Below are 15683 nucleotides of genomic sequence, written 5' to 3' on the forward strand. Positions count from 1 at the left end.
GACACGTAGGCATCACAGGAAACCCACTACATTTTTCCTAATGCGGCAAACCGGCCACGGTGGCGTCGTGGTTAGGCCATCGGTCTACAGGCTGGTAGGTACTGGGTTCGGATCCCAGTCGAGGCATGGGATTTTTAATCCAGATACTGACTCCAAACCCTGAGTGAGTGCTCCGCAAGGCTCATTGTGTAGGTGTAAACCACTTACACCGACCAGTGATCCATAACTGGTTCAACAAAGGCCATGGTTTGTGCTATCCTGCCCTGCCTGTGGGAAGCGCAAATAAAAGATCCCTTGCTGCTAATCGGAAAGAGTAGCCCATGTAGTGGCGACAGCGGGTTTCCTCTCAAAATCTGTGTGGTCCTTAACCATATGCCTGACGCCATATAACCGTAAATAAAATGTGTTGAGTGCGTCGTTAAATAAAACATTTCTTTCTTTCTTTCTTTCTAATGCGGCAAGGGATCTTTTATATGCACTTTCCCACAGACGGCAAAGCACATACCACGGTCTTTGACAAGTTGTGCCGCACTGGGTGGAATGAGAAAAAACCTAGTCAGTTGAATGGCCGCCCGTTTGAAGTGCCCTTTTGAATGACATTTTTTTATTTTTTATTTTATTTTTTTATTTATTGTCCCCAGACAAAAGTATGATAGTGTCAGGGTTGGGGGCCCTGATTTCACTACCTTACATCCATGTTATAAGTACATATGAACATTATTTATATATATAATATAGTGTAATTCGAATCAATATAATAATATTAATAAACATGAATACATGAAAACATGGAGTTCACTAATATGTGGGGTTAACAGTGAAGATAGAGGTAGAGGAAAGATTTGAAGGAAATGGTAAAGGGAGAAAAGAGAAGGTAAGGAAGGAAGAAGGAAAGAAAGAGTGAATTAAATACTTTAATTTCGAAAGAGAAAACCTATTTGTATTGAAATACCTCTAGAACATTGTATTGCCATGTCTTGTTTGTAGGTATCTGGACCAAGGTGCCCAATATTCCTCAAATTCTTGAAATTTACCATTTTTGAGAAGTATATATTTTTCAATTTCTATTTTATCTTTTAAAATATTTTAAAAAGCATATATGTTAGGTCCATGTTTCTGCATTTCAGATCTATATATATAGTATTTAACATTGATAATGAGCCAATTAATAAATACCATCTTGCTTTTTTCAAGAATGACATTCTTGGTTTTCTTTTTATATATTCATCATCCACAATATTCACTAAACTACCCTAAAATTCATCTCTGAGCATCTTTATTTAAACCCCTGCGTGTGCTGTAACCTCACCGTGGTGCAGGGGTGTAACATTCTCTTTGAGAAATGGCCAATACAGCACAAAATTGAAGTTTAGAGTAAAATTCAGTATCCGTAAAATTCTGTGATATTTGTGTTTTTGCACAGTTCTTTACACTGTTTTTGTTTAAACCTTGAATTTTTATATTGATGTTGATCATCACTTTATTTATTTGCATTACCATAGTTTGACACCCAATAGCCGATGTATTTTTCGTGCTGGGGTGTCGTTAAACATTCATTCATTCATTCATTCATTCATTCATTCTTTATTTAAAACATTTCCGGGGAACATGCCCCCGACATCAGATGTGCGCCGGAGGAATCCACCACCCCAACCATTTCCACAACTTCATACGGCACTGCAGCATGAGTGGCAGAACATTCCACAACATGTGTTGTGCAACGTTTGATTGCTTCCATGCTTCGCCGTTGTCAAGCTGTCATCAGGACTCGTGGTGGTCATAACCGATACTGACATTTTGCCCACCCCTATGTCACACATATGCCTGTGTACATGTTTTAGGTGAATTCCCATAGATACTGTTTCGGACATGTACAGAGTAATCCCCTTCCCATGGCGTCTTGATCTTTGGTTCGGATTATGCGCTTCTCTTATTATCTGTGTGATCCTTAACTACATCAACAGATGAATAAAACAGTAACATAATCAAGCATATTATGCTGAGTCTGTCGTTATGTAAATCATTTTTATTTTAGTATATAGACCTAAGTTTGTTTAGTGGGTTCAGAAAGCAAAATATACATAACTCAAATAAAGCTGTATATAGAATTTATTTAGACCAGTTTAATAACATTCAAACATTCAAAAGCAGTAATATACCAACATCCTTTCATAATGTGATAAATGGAGAATAACTGGTTACTCTCTTAAGATATTGCGGCTTTATCTTGCTCGAGTCATCTCTAGCCCTTCCCTTATTGATATGTTGTACAGTGGGGGGGGGGGGGGGGGGGGGCTAGAGAGGACTGTCTGTAATACTTCGGCAATCGCCAACGACCAATTAGTAGGCAGCTACTGTGTCTAAAATGCAATTTGTTTCCTAAATCTGATGCCACAGAGCTTTAGTTCTCGAGTCGAGTCATGACATAAAACTTACATGTTGTTAACCAGTACCAACGCTACACGAATAAACCCGATGCCTCTATGCGAAAGGAACCTGTTCTGTACTTTCTTGTGCAATCTAATTAAAATTAGCTCCACTATTACAAGTGGATCTAACAGCAGCCAGTTGGAGCTCATGTCCACCAATCAAAACCTTACTTGCAGAATCATGCCAGTGATTTGAAAATAATTTGAAAACATTCCGAATTATCCTGAGGGTATACGACATGTTTCATGTGAATTACGAATGCCTTATTTAGACCAGTAGAAATAATTTTAATCAGATTGCTAACAACACTGCGTAGTCTCCAATGTCCAAGTAACATTTCGTCAGTAAATAATAAATTAAAAATTGATCAATCACACTTCGCCTTTTATAACGTTATTTGGGAGCATACAAATTCTAAAAATATCGGGCGAGTCTATTTTAGTGGCCGCAGTACAGCGAACCATACCAATACGTACAGGATGGGTTATCAGTCTTCAATTTTGCATTACAAATTATTCATTTATTAAAAAAACTAAAAACTAAATCAGTCTTCAGTTTTACATTACAAATTATTTATTTTATAAAATAAAACATGTTTTAAGGCATTCGTAATTCACACGAAACATGTCGTATACCCTCAGGATAATTCGGAATGTTTTCAAATTATTTTCAAATCACTGGCATGATTCTGCAAGTAAGGTTTTGATTGGTGGACATGAGCTCCAACTGGCTGCTGTTAGATCCACATGTAATAGTGGAGCTAATTTTAATTAGATTGTTTCTTGTGGTGACGTAGAGCAAAGTGTGTGATCACGTGACACGTTGGTACTGGTTAACAACATGTAACTTTAATGTGATGACTAGACTTGAGAATAATCAAACTAAAGCTATGTGGCCGAAGTATTACACACAGTCCTCTCTAGCCCTCCCATATAACATATCAATAAGGGGAGGGCTAGAGGTGACTTGTGCTTGGCATCATCTTGCGAAGGTTAGATAAAGCCGATATCTTAAGACAGTAACCAGTTATTTTATTTATTCTGCAATTCACATAATACGAACAATTAATGAAATGAGCCGTTTTATTTCACAAGTTTACCTTTTCCGGAGTACTCAGTAGTATGTCGAGGCGTGTTTAATGCCTTTTTGCCTACAAAATCTATACACCAAAACCAAATAGTTCTAAACAACAATATATTTCATATTCTTAAATTAAAAATTATCTTCAAAACTATTTTTAAAATTAAGACAATCAACTGGAAATAAAAGAAGTAACTTTCCCAATCTAATTAAAATTAACTCCACTATTAATGTGGATCTAACAGCAGCCCGTTGGAGCTCATGTCCAGTTGACCTTTCATTCGACCAATAATTTGAAAAGAATTTGAAAACATTCTGGATTATGCCGAGGGTATACGAAATGATTCGGGTGAATTACGAAGTATGCCGGAAACTAATTGCAATATAAAATTTTTATATAAAATTAGTTTCAAGACGAAAAAAAACAACCCATGATGATATAGCCATAAAATCTGTTTATACTAGTATACAATTCAGAGTTTATTATTGCTCTTTTCCCCATGTTTTTTCAATGTTGAAATAGACCAACCAGTTCGCCTATTGCATAAATAGTCGATATATTTAGAATTTGTATGCTCCCGAATAACGCTATAAAAGGCGAAGTGTAATTGATCGATATTTAAATTGTTATTTATAGATGAAATGTCACCTGGACATGGGAGTCCACGCAATGCTGTTAGATCTACTGGTAGACCCAGTAGAGCTAATTTTAATCAGATTGTAACTTTCCTGACTATAACTTGTGTAAAGTAGTCCCATTCCAAAGAAATTTATTTTTTGTCAGTGGTCGAAAATATAGATCTAGCCATCATCTGTTGACAATACATGTAGTGATTGCATGATAAATGTAATTTAGTTGATACTACAGCTGTAGACCCGTTCCCCATCACCATGCACAGAATTAGTTTTAAAACCCACCGGTTGCTTAGGCAATAATCATATTGCGTGAATAAATAATTCTAAATATATGCACAGTGTAATACATTTAAACTATCGTCTACATTGCATGTTATTTATGCTGTGGTATCGGTAAACATGTATGCATTCATTCATTCATTCATTCGTGCATTCATTCATTTATTCATTCATTTATTTTATTTAAGTGTTGTTAGTTTACGATTAACTAAAACTTTTCAACCACAGGATATTACGATCCGCGACGCTGGAGGAAATTAAACAACATGTTACTGCAAGTTAAGTGTTTTGTGTTTCATTGTGAATTCAATTACTATATTGTCAATGGAATACACATATGTCTTGTGACATATCTAGGGATTACTTTAGATGAAAAAACATGTATATTTTATGACCATATACTTGTGGAAAACAAGAAAACTGCCACTTGAATTGGTCATTACATAAAGCTTGTAATATTTTGATTTAAAATATGCTTCTCGTTTAATGTTTGTTTATAAATAATAATAATTTCAACACGTTCACAAAATATGTGGTGGCGGGATTTAACTCTTTGTTTTTAATAAAAGCTTTTAAACTTCAAATTTAAAAAACCCCAACATTTATCCGAACGCTGATAAAAGAATGAGATGCAGAAAACGATACAAATGCCTACATGTTTATGTCTGAAGTTTGTCTCAGTTACATGTGCGCGTCAGTGCTAGTCATGCCGTGTTAGCATGCAGGTATTTGAAAATAACAGGGTCATGACTTTCACAAACATTAGTCTATTAATACAGAACGTCACCGAAGCGGAAAGCTACTCACCTGCGTCGACAGTCAGAGTGAGACTAAGCGTTTCGGTAGGATTTAGTTGTAAATAAAACACACTAAATCAAGTAGGTAAACACCGGTGATAGATATTGTATATCTCGCTCAGGTTCTTTATCTTTTATGTATTTGACGCATCAACACCTGTAACTCAGTGATAAAGTATGGGTTCAGATTACTAATAAAACCTCGCGTTGCACACCTTAACAATGGGAAACCGTATTTACAAGTTCCGTGCGAGTCACTGCGACAGAAAAGGTATGCGACCCATCCTGAGAAAAGTCCAGTTAATATAAATCATGATGACTTATATTTTGAAATTATTTCATTTTCTTATTAAACAGAAAATCAGTAATAGATGGGGGGGGGGGGGGGGGGGGGGGGGCATTAAAAAGAACCCAAAAGACAATTTAAAAAATTATATAAACATTTATATAAACAACTTCAAGACGATAAACCTCAAAAACAACAAGAACAACGGGGAAAACAACAGCAAGAGACAAGTATGAATTGCAAACAACCGGAGTTTGAACTTTTGTATTATCAACATGAATGAAAACTGTTTATATTACGCTGTACTTGGTGTGATCTATACGGACAGGGGGTTAAAAGACCATCTCTTACACAGTCTTCAACTCAAACACAGACTCATGGTCAGCTTCAAACACTTATTAATACTTTGGCATTTATAGACTTTGAAACTTATTGTTAATATAGCCAGCAACCACAAAAGTTGGCACGGTCTTTTCGTTTTAAGTAGCATTAGAATATGCCTACCCCCAATTCCAAGGTTGGGTTTGCACCTGTGTCTTTTCACTTTTAACTAGAATAAGAAAGTACGTACCCCGATTCCAAAGATGATAACGATGATGAAGTATCCAACAATAACAAGCACGTCACCCCAGTGCAGGCGGGTGTCCTTCTCAATATCTATTGCCATGATGATCTGTGTGTGTGAAGAGACAACGCCCTACCCGTGGGTTGCAGTCGATAGGTAATGCACACGAGCAACAGGTATGTGGGTATCACGCACCGATAGTCTCGTTTGTCGTCTAACCCCAGAAATTCCCGACAGGTGGAGCTAACTCCAGGTTAACGATAACGATCCCACGCGTTACCTGTTTGAGCGACAACAAACTCGTCTTGTCTCCGGAGTTAACCGAGTGACGCGTTCGTAACACTCACGGGTAAGGTCAGCTAGAGCGGAGACACCTGAAAGGTGTATACATTACAGTCTAGACTCAGGTATTCAGATGACCTTATTGCAACTTTGCTTTCATAAAAGTGTAAAGATGTTGAGGTTTGGAGCAACAGAAGAGAATTTTGAAGTGGAGAATGTTGAACAGCAATATGCGATGGTACTTTATTGCGGTGAAGTATCAGAAGGATTTTCTCATGTAATGTTTCCTGATTTCTACATAATCACTATTATGAAGAAAACGTTAGAAAAACCAGTCATATATATTATTTATATAGCAGCAAACACTAATCCACATCAAGTGATACTCCCCTAAAATATGGTATTAGAAAGATTTGATCTTTAAAATGCAGACTTCGCCATGAAGAAATGCCCATGCAAATAATTACTCACTTGCTACTGGATGTATAGTATCAGTGTCATGTGACTCGGACTGGCTGACTCTGTAATCTTCAAACGTGTTTAATTTAAGAGTACAGAGTACCTCTAGATAATACTAAGATTCGTGAAACACAAATGTGTCCACTGAGCCCCATTTTGTACAAAAATTCGGTTTTATTTTGCAATTGACATTAGTCAAACAAGTCTTAACGGTGTCAACCCTCATAATTATGAAAGAAAGAAATGTTTTATTTAACGACGCACTCAACACATTTTATTTACGGTTATTTGGCGTCAGACATATGGTTAAGGACCACACAGATATTGAGAGGAAACCCTCTGCCGCCACTACATGGACTACTCTTCCGATTAGCAACAAGGGATCCTTTATTTGCGCTTCCCATAGGCAGGATAGCACAAACCATGGCCTTTGTTGAACCAGTTATGGATCCTCATAATTATGAAGTAGGAAAGATGTATTACTATTGAGTGTGACTTTTCTATTACAGACAATGGACTTAACAGTTATTATGTACCTACAGCCACGGCCCTTTCGAAACATCCTTTTATCTCTGTCTTGTGGAAACACCAATTGCTCTCTGTCTTGTGCATGGACAGAAGCAGTTTGAATATATAATTCCTATAGGACCAATGGTTTTATCGTTCAGTTTGAAAGGAGCACTTGAAAGTTTCTAAGGTACGGGATACTTGACACGATCGATCCGTTACATGTCGTGGACCACTAACAGATCATTTTTCTTTATGCATTCCATTAATCGGCCTTTCCTACGTTAGGGATCAGTAGTCGTTTATACTTAATTGAGTTTATGTTTATTTTCCGATATACATGTACAGTATGTTCTTGTAAGCTGACAACCATGTGGAAATGGTTATTTATACATTGCTGATTAGAATAAAACCTGTACAGTTGTCATTTTGAGAAATGCTATTTATGGGTCACGCGGTCAATGTTCAGTAGTTCACTGTCTAAATGCTCCCATTCCACTTGTCTACTACTGACGATTGTTTGATAGTGCCGTGGGTCAGACCAACTTTATTAGCGACAGAGGACCATGTGGGTACACTGCACACGTGGTTGAAGATGAAACACGTTTAACATGTTAATTTAACCTTAAATATTTAATAGTTATATTATCGTAGTGTATCAAAGACCACACGTTTGATATGTTTAGCGTATTCATAAAATCAAAAATGCTGACATGTTTAGATTATAAGGGCCGAATTTACGAAGCGTGGTTTTCTTAAACGCAGATATTTATGCATTGTAAATGTATGCAGTTACACGCGTGCACGACATAAACAGTCTGTGTACATTCGGCCCTCGCGAGGGATATATTAAATATATTTCACGATAAACAATTTGTGCACATATTAAATTTGTGCAACATGAGATCAATGAGATTATGCGGTTTAGATGTTCCATACATCACCATGGTAATGCATGACTACAGTTTGATACGTCATCCATCGAACACAATACATGTAGTTGCTTTACTTGAAACACACACACACACACACACACACACACACACACACATATATATATATATTATTTTTAACGCAAAACATCTAAAAACATTTGGACCAGCCAATCAGTTGTTTTTAACTCGAAAACTGTTATTTGTGGGATATCGCCGTGTGATACTACACATCTCACACAGCGTCCTCTCTAACGGGTGTGTAAGACATTGCGATACTAACAACACGAGTATGCGTGTGGTACGTTTTGTACAGTTATTCACTGAAAGATAAAGCGCAACCAATGACAAGAAAGAACAACAGTTATTCTTCCGGATTCTTCCCGCACTGTTTATATAGCAGATAAGCAGTACTTGTGTACCATCGAGGTATTTCGTAGGTCTCACACATTACTTTAAAAAGCCACCGATTGAGATCTTAATTCTACGTTTTTAGCTTTTTATAACATGCAAAAAAAAAAAAAAAAAAAAAAAAAAGAAGAAGAAAAAAAGCGCCCTTTTTTGTTTAAAGGTGCCATTTTCGTCTATCTGGAGAAAACCGTGTATCAATGTGCCATGACCCCCAATTTAGATATGGCCTTGTATTTCTGTATTAAACATTGTACAAGAAATATTTACATAAAAACCGTGACATAAAATCTTTGTAAACAAAAAACAAAAAACACACGTGTTCAATTTAGGAAAAGAAAGAAAGAAATGTTTTATTTAACGACGCACTCAACACATTTTATTTACGGTTATATGGCGTCAGACATATGGTTAAGGACCACACAGATTTTGAGAGGAAACCCGCTGTCGCCACTACATGGACTACTCTTTCCGATTAGCAGCAAGGGATCTTTTATTTGCGCTTCCCACAGGCAGGATAGCACAAACCATTACCTTTGTTAAACCAGTTATGGATCACTGGTCGGTGCAAGTGGTTTACACCTACCCATTGAGCCTTGCGGAGCACTCACGCAAGGTTTGGAGTCGGTATCTGGATTAAAAATCCCATGCCTCGACTGGGATCCGAACCCAGTACCTACCAGCCTGTTGACCAATGGCCTAACCACGACGCCACCGAGACCGGTCCATCGAGGCCGGTCAATTTAGGAAAACCAATCAGTCATAACAGTGTTTTACCGGCCATCATAGTAGTCAATGAATTATTAGTGATTAATGATCTAATGTCGTTGCGTACAGTATTGTTGTTTGGCCAAGGAATGTCGTATCTGATGTTATCTTCATCCATATTATGTATTGTAAAAATATTTTCTATTTAACATTATTATAAATGTGCAGCGCTGCAATTAATTTTAATCTGACTTTCTTGCTTGTATCCTGTTACGTACGTTATTCTAGCCAAACCTAGGCATTTCACTTCATTTATACTTATGTTCGTGATTATATCCAATTAAGGTTCAAACACGCTGTCCTGGGCACACACCTCAGCTATCTGGGCTGTCTGTCAAAGACAGATAGTTAATGGTTTGTGGTTAGTGAGAGAGAAGACGGTGTAGTGGCCTTACACCTACCTACTGAGTCGTTAAACTCGCTCTGGGTGGGAGCTGATACTGGGCTGCGAACCCATAACCTACCAGCCTTATGTCCGATGGCTTGACCAATACACCACCGAGCCCGGTACACCTAGGTACACCACACATCGACTATGTAGGTTGTTCAGGACTATGGGATCATGGTTAGTTGTTAGAGCCTAGAGCATTGGCGTAGACAGAATTTTATACTGGGGAGCTACCCACACTGGCTCCATGCCCACCTCTGGCTACGCCAGTGGGTTAGTGAAATGGTAGACGATGTAGAAACCGATGTAGTTGAACTCAAGAGCTATTAGGTTTAAAACTAATAGCTTAATAACTACTCCAATGAGGCTGGTGGAACACTGTATTCGAGACCGATGCATGTTTTCTCTCGTTCCAACCAGTGCATCATAACTGATCAATGGCCGTGGTATGTGCTTTCCTGTATGTGGGAAAGTGCATATAAAAGATCCCTTGCTGAATTAGGATACATGCAGCGGATCTCCTCCGATGACTACGAGTCAGAATTACCAAATAGCCGATGATTAATTAATCAATGTGCTCGATTGAGTAAAACAAACTTCGAGACCGTTGCAACGCTGTATTCGATGGCCCGGGTGAATACTAGTGATATATCACAAGGCTGTTGTGTCACCAGGGTGGATCTTCATATCGCGTCCTATGATCGGTAAAAGCTCATACAGAATGGATGCGGTGCGTGCGTGCGGACGGTCGGGCTAAAAAGGAATATATAGAAACATATTAGTTTCAACGAGAGCGTCTAGACTGGATGCGTGAGATGCGTGTATCTGTAAAACACACGCGACCAGACGCAATGAAATAATAGCTGGTACAGTGACACCAGTTCAAATTAAATTACAGGAAATGACTGACCAGATGAAACAACATTTTATGAAGAATTTTATTTTTCTGTCACATATTTCACCAGTGGCAGGAATGGTCCTATTTAAAGCGACATTCAAAGTCAGGTGACCTTTGACCCGGTGAGATTCTATTTGGTATACTGCTACCTGCTAGATGACGAAAATAAAGTGTCTGTTTTGTTTAACAACACCACTAGAGTATATTTTGACATATAGCCTTAGTGAAAAAGCACTATTTTTTCCATTAGTAGCAAGGAATATTTTATACGCACCATCTCACAGACAGGAGAGCATATATCACAACCTTTGATATACCAGTCGTGGTGCACTGGCTGGAACGAGAAATAGCCCAATGGACCCACCGACTGGGATCGATCCCAAACTGACCGCGCATCAAGCGAGCGCTTTACCGCTGGGCTACGTCCGGTCCCAACTAGATGACGAAGATAAAAGCCAGTAAGGAGTTGATTACGCATTTAGGATGATTGACAGTGTCTGTAAACCAGTAATATTCGGAAAATTGCCACAGAAATTGGACAAAAGATTACATATGAAGGTCAAGGTTCGTAAGACGGAGTCATCTTGGTGACCTCATTCAAATATATACTAAGCGACAAAAGAAACGCGAGATGCGACATTATCATCAAATATGACCATCAGATATTTTAAACGGATATTTCTCAGGTGATATTTTATTACAGAAAAAACCCCAATGTGAATACAAAGGTGTCAGTGGATGAACTTTATTGTTTCAATTAGCAAACGTCGTTATCTGGCCAGGATTAATTAAAAATTGCTAATGAATGGGTCCAAAAAGTTAGTAATGGATGTAGCCACCATTGTTGTTGATCACTGCGGCACATCGTAGATAGATACAGGTTCTGTATGAAGGCTCTAGGGATGTTGTCATACTCATAAATGACGGCATCACGAAGTTTCTGCAACGTTGCTGGCAGCACATGACGGTGGTGTATCCTACGTTCAATTTCGTCCCAGAGGTGCTCAATTGGGTTTAAATCAGGACTCAACGCAGGCCAATTGATGGTATGGATGTTATTTTGTGCTAAGAAACCCTGTGTGAGTCGCATAGTGTGAGCCTTCGCGTTGTCTATCTGGAACATCAACTGACGTCGACCCGCCATGAATGGGACGACTACAGGCTGCAGGGCTTCATCGATGTAATGTCTCGCTATAACGCCACTACCACGACCTGCGCCGTTCTTTTGGAAAATGACAGGTGGGATACGACGTCCCCACCATTGCCTGTTCCGCCAATTCCAGTGAGCCTGGGCCCAATTACGTCGATGAAGTTGATGACGTCTCGTTAATATTGGACCAATGTAAGGACGTCGGTTATGAAGAAGTGCATTTCACAAGTGACATCGCACTGTATGTTCGCTTATTGGTCTATTGTGAATCCCTATGGTTTGCTGTGCCGTTGACGATGTTGGCAAGAAGCGATTATGTAAATGTGACGTCACGATGTACCTGACCTGTCTGTTTGTTGTTACCCTCGGTCTTCCACTGCGTGGTCCATTTGCGACAGCGTTTGTTTGCTGATGACGCCTGAGATGCCTGTTGATGGTAGACTGGTGTATCCCAAGGTGCTGTGCAACTCTTGGCACGCTCCACCCTGCATCAACGCACCCCAATGCTCTATTCCTAGCATCTGTACTTAGGCGCGGCATTTAAATAAAGTGATTAAGTGAGCATAAATCCAACTGTTCTAGCTTCTATTGACACGAGGTTACAAGAAAAAAGTAATTCTTTATTGCATGAAAAGCATGCAATGCACGACTCACGTTCAAAATGTGTTTGATCGAGTGATTTGAAATAGGCAAAAGAATATGAAATTGTTGCGTTTTTTAACTTAACCCAAAAAAATACTTAGAAGAAATGGGTTTGTGTCTTATTTTATAGCTATGGTTATAATTTCCGCTACGGACAACATGTACACGATATTTGAATTTCTCGCGTTTCTTTTGTCGATCGGTGTATATGTCCTGCTGCAGCCAGTTAGTTATGTGGATGGCGGGTAACACTACAAGTAAACACACACGCACGCAAAGTCTATTAATACTAGATTTGTGTTTAGTGGAGAAGTGTCTAAAGGGCTTAGTGCTCTCTATTGCAGTCAGGAATGTATGCATATCTATCTATCTATCTATCTATCTATCTATCTATCTATCTATATATATATATATATATATATATATATATATATATATATATATATATATATATATAGATATATAATACGCAACGAAGGGCACGTCTTATAACAACTATGTTTCTATATTATATATTAAACACAATCTTTAACTAAGGATGAACATGAGGATAATTTTTATTTTATGATATATCGTGATATAGTGATTTGTTTTATGATACGTATCATATTATTTACAGCAACGTCACCTATTTTATGAAAGATTATTGCAAAATAAAAAAACCAAAAAAACCCACACACCCCCCAAACTGAACCCCCTTCCCCTCAACCCCCCCCCAACAAACCCCCCAAAACAAAACAAAACAAAACCAACCCCAAAAACAACCAACCAACAAAACAAAAACCATCACATAAACCACAACCAACAATTTAAAAAAAAACACCCCAAAACATATACACACACACACACACACACACACACACACACAAACAAACACACACACACACACATATACATATACACACATATATACACATACACACACACACACACACACACACATATATACACACATACACACACACACACTCACACACACACACATCTATACACATACACACACACATACACACACACATATACACATACATACACACATACACACACATACACATACACACATACACATACACACATACACACACACACACATACACACACACACACGATTCAAGATGAATGTTATTTAAATCTCGAAATACATGTATATATAATATATACTCTTCAAAAAAAGTAGGTGAACTCTAATAAGAATTTACAATTGCCAAAATTGTAAGGTATATTATCTGTGGGGAATGGTTATATAATAATAGTGAATTAATTGGGTAAACATTACAACCGGTAGTTCGGTATTACAGTAGATTTTATGACCACCAAACATCTTGAAGGACGATTGGGGTCAGAAGTGAAATTTGAAAATTGACTGGGTTTTTTTATCAGTAAATCGCAAATTCAAACAATAAAAATGACTAAAAACAAAACAATAACAACTTCATTATTAACAGAATGAAAAAGATTGACAGAAATAATGTTCCACAGTGATTAATCGACCTTCCTGGAAATTGTCAAAATCGAGAATGACACCCCACGCATGTGTACGGGGCAACTGTGTGATGCACGTGCAAACTATGGAATGTGTTTCGGTGTGTTGATAAAAAGACCTGAACGTTCTTTACTAGGATGTCTATGGTAAAAACCTATGTTCGGTCTAATAGTTGATATTAACATTAATATTTCAGGTTCCCCTACTGTTTTTGAAGAGTATAGATTACCTGTACTTCACAAAAGTGTATTTAGTGACGTCCGTCAGAACTGAGATAACCATACCAGCACAAGGCCAAACGCTCGGTGTTTCCCACTAACAACAGACTTGAAATACAGACATGATCGATTGTATCATACAGGTTAAGTATATCGTACAGACATGATCGATTGTATCATACAGGTTAAGTATATCGTACAGACATGATCGATTGTATCATACAGGTTAAGTATATCGTACAGACATGATCGATTGTATCATACAGGTTAAGTATATCGTACAGACATGATCGATTGTATCATACAGGTTAAGTATATCGTACAGACATGATCGATTGTATCATACAGGTTAAGTATATCGTACAGACATGATCGATTGTATCATACAGGTTAAGTATATCGTACAGACATGATCGATTGTATCATACAGGTTAAGTATATCGTACAGACATGATCGATTGTATCATACAGGTTAAGTATATCGTACAGACATGATCGATTGTATCATACAGGTTAAGTATATCGTACAGACATGATCGATTGTATCATACAGGTTAAGTATATCGTACAGACATGATCGATTGTATCATACAGGTTAAGTATATCGTACAGACATGATCGATTGTATCATACAGGTTAAGTATATCGTACTATGTATTGCTTATTATTATATAACATTTAGTGAAATATTTTAAAATGTCAGTGAAATAAAAGTGTTATCTGTCACTCAGTGACGATAACAAATTTAGAGTGAAAATTTCACTTTTTCACTCTAAAATGTGTTCTCGTCACTGTAGAAAGTGTTATCTTCACTGTAAGAAAGCTGGAACTATTTTACTGCTGGCATTTTAAAAATAAAGGTAAATTGCCAAAAGTTATATATATAATGAATAGAATATTTTATAGTGTGTGGTTGGTTGGGTTTTTTGGTGGGGGTTTTGGGTTTTTTTGGTCAAATTTGATTTATATCTCATCTTGTGAAGTTTGCAATCACATCACACTCTTCACGCAAGCGCGACTCGTGAGATATGACTGCAAACTTCACTCGATGAGATATAAATCATATTTGACAAAAAAATGAAAGGTCCTCTATCTATTGGATCATAATGTATTGTTATATCGGTAACATCCGCAACCCGGTCGTTGACGATTCCTGGCCGGAATTGTTTTTAATGGTATCTTTAGAAATCGCCTGAGATATTCCCCAAGAATACTTTTCTGTCCTTTCAGTTTATTCAATCGTTTTTTTTTACAAACTTTTACTTTAATTAATTAATTAATTTATTTATTAATTTATTGAAATTGCAGTCGCTATTATTGTATGTCCCGCCCCCTTTAAAAAAGAAGTATGTCAATATACACTATATTGTGCAAGGGGGCGGGACGTAGCCCAGTGGTAAAGCGCTCGCTTGATGCGCGGTCGGTGGACCCATTGGGCTATTTCTCGTTCTAGCCAGTGCTCCACAACTGGTGTA

The 15683-nt window shown here is 37.7% G+C and overlaps 1 protein-coding gene across 1 annotated transcript in view; it reads right to left on the reverse strand.

Annotated features, from left to right (window-relative positions):
• LOC121367822 (sodium/glucose cotransporter 4-like) overlaps positions 1 to 6342 on the reverse strand; it is a 40014-nt gene extending 33672 nt beyond the window's left edge. The window contains exon 1 of the mRNA XM_041492210.1: positions 6080 to 6342. Within this exon, the coding sequence (XP_041348144.1) occupies positions 6080 to 6175 (96 nt within the window). The 5' untranslated portion in view covers positions 6176 to 6342. The remainder of the gene's footprint in view (positions 1 to 6079) is intronic.
• Between the last annotated feature and the right edge of the window lie 9341 nt (positions 6343 to 15683).

This window comes from Gigantopelta aegis, chromosome 3, assembly GCF_016097555.1.
Source record: "Gigantopelta aegis isolate Gae_Host chromosome 3, Gae_host_genome, whole genome shotgun sequence".
Lineage (NCBI taxonomy): Eukaryota > Metazoa > Mollusca > Gastropoda > Neomphalida > Peltospiridae > Gigantopelta > Gigantopelta aegis.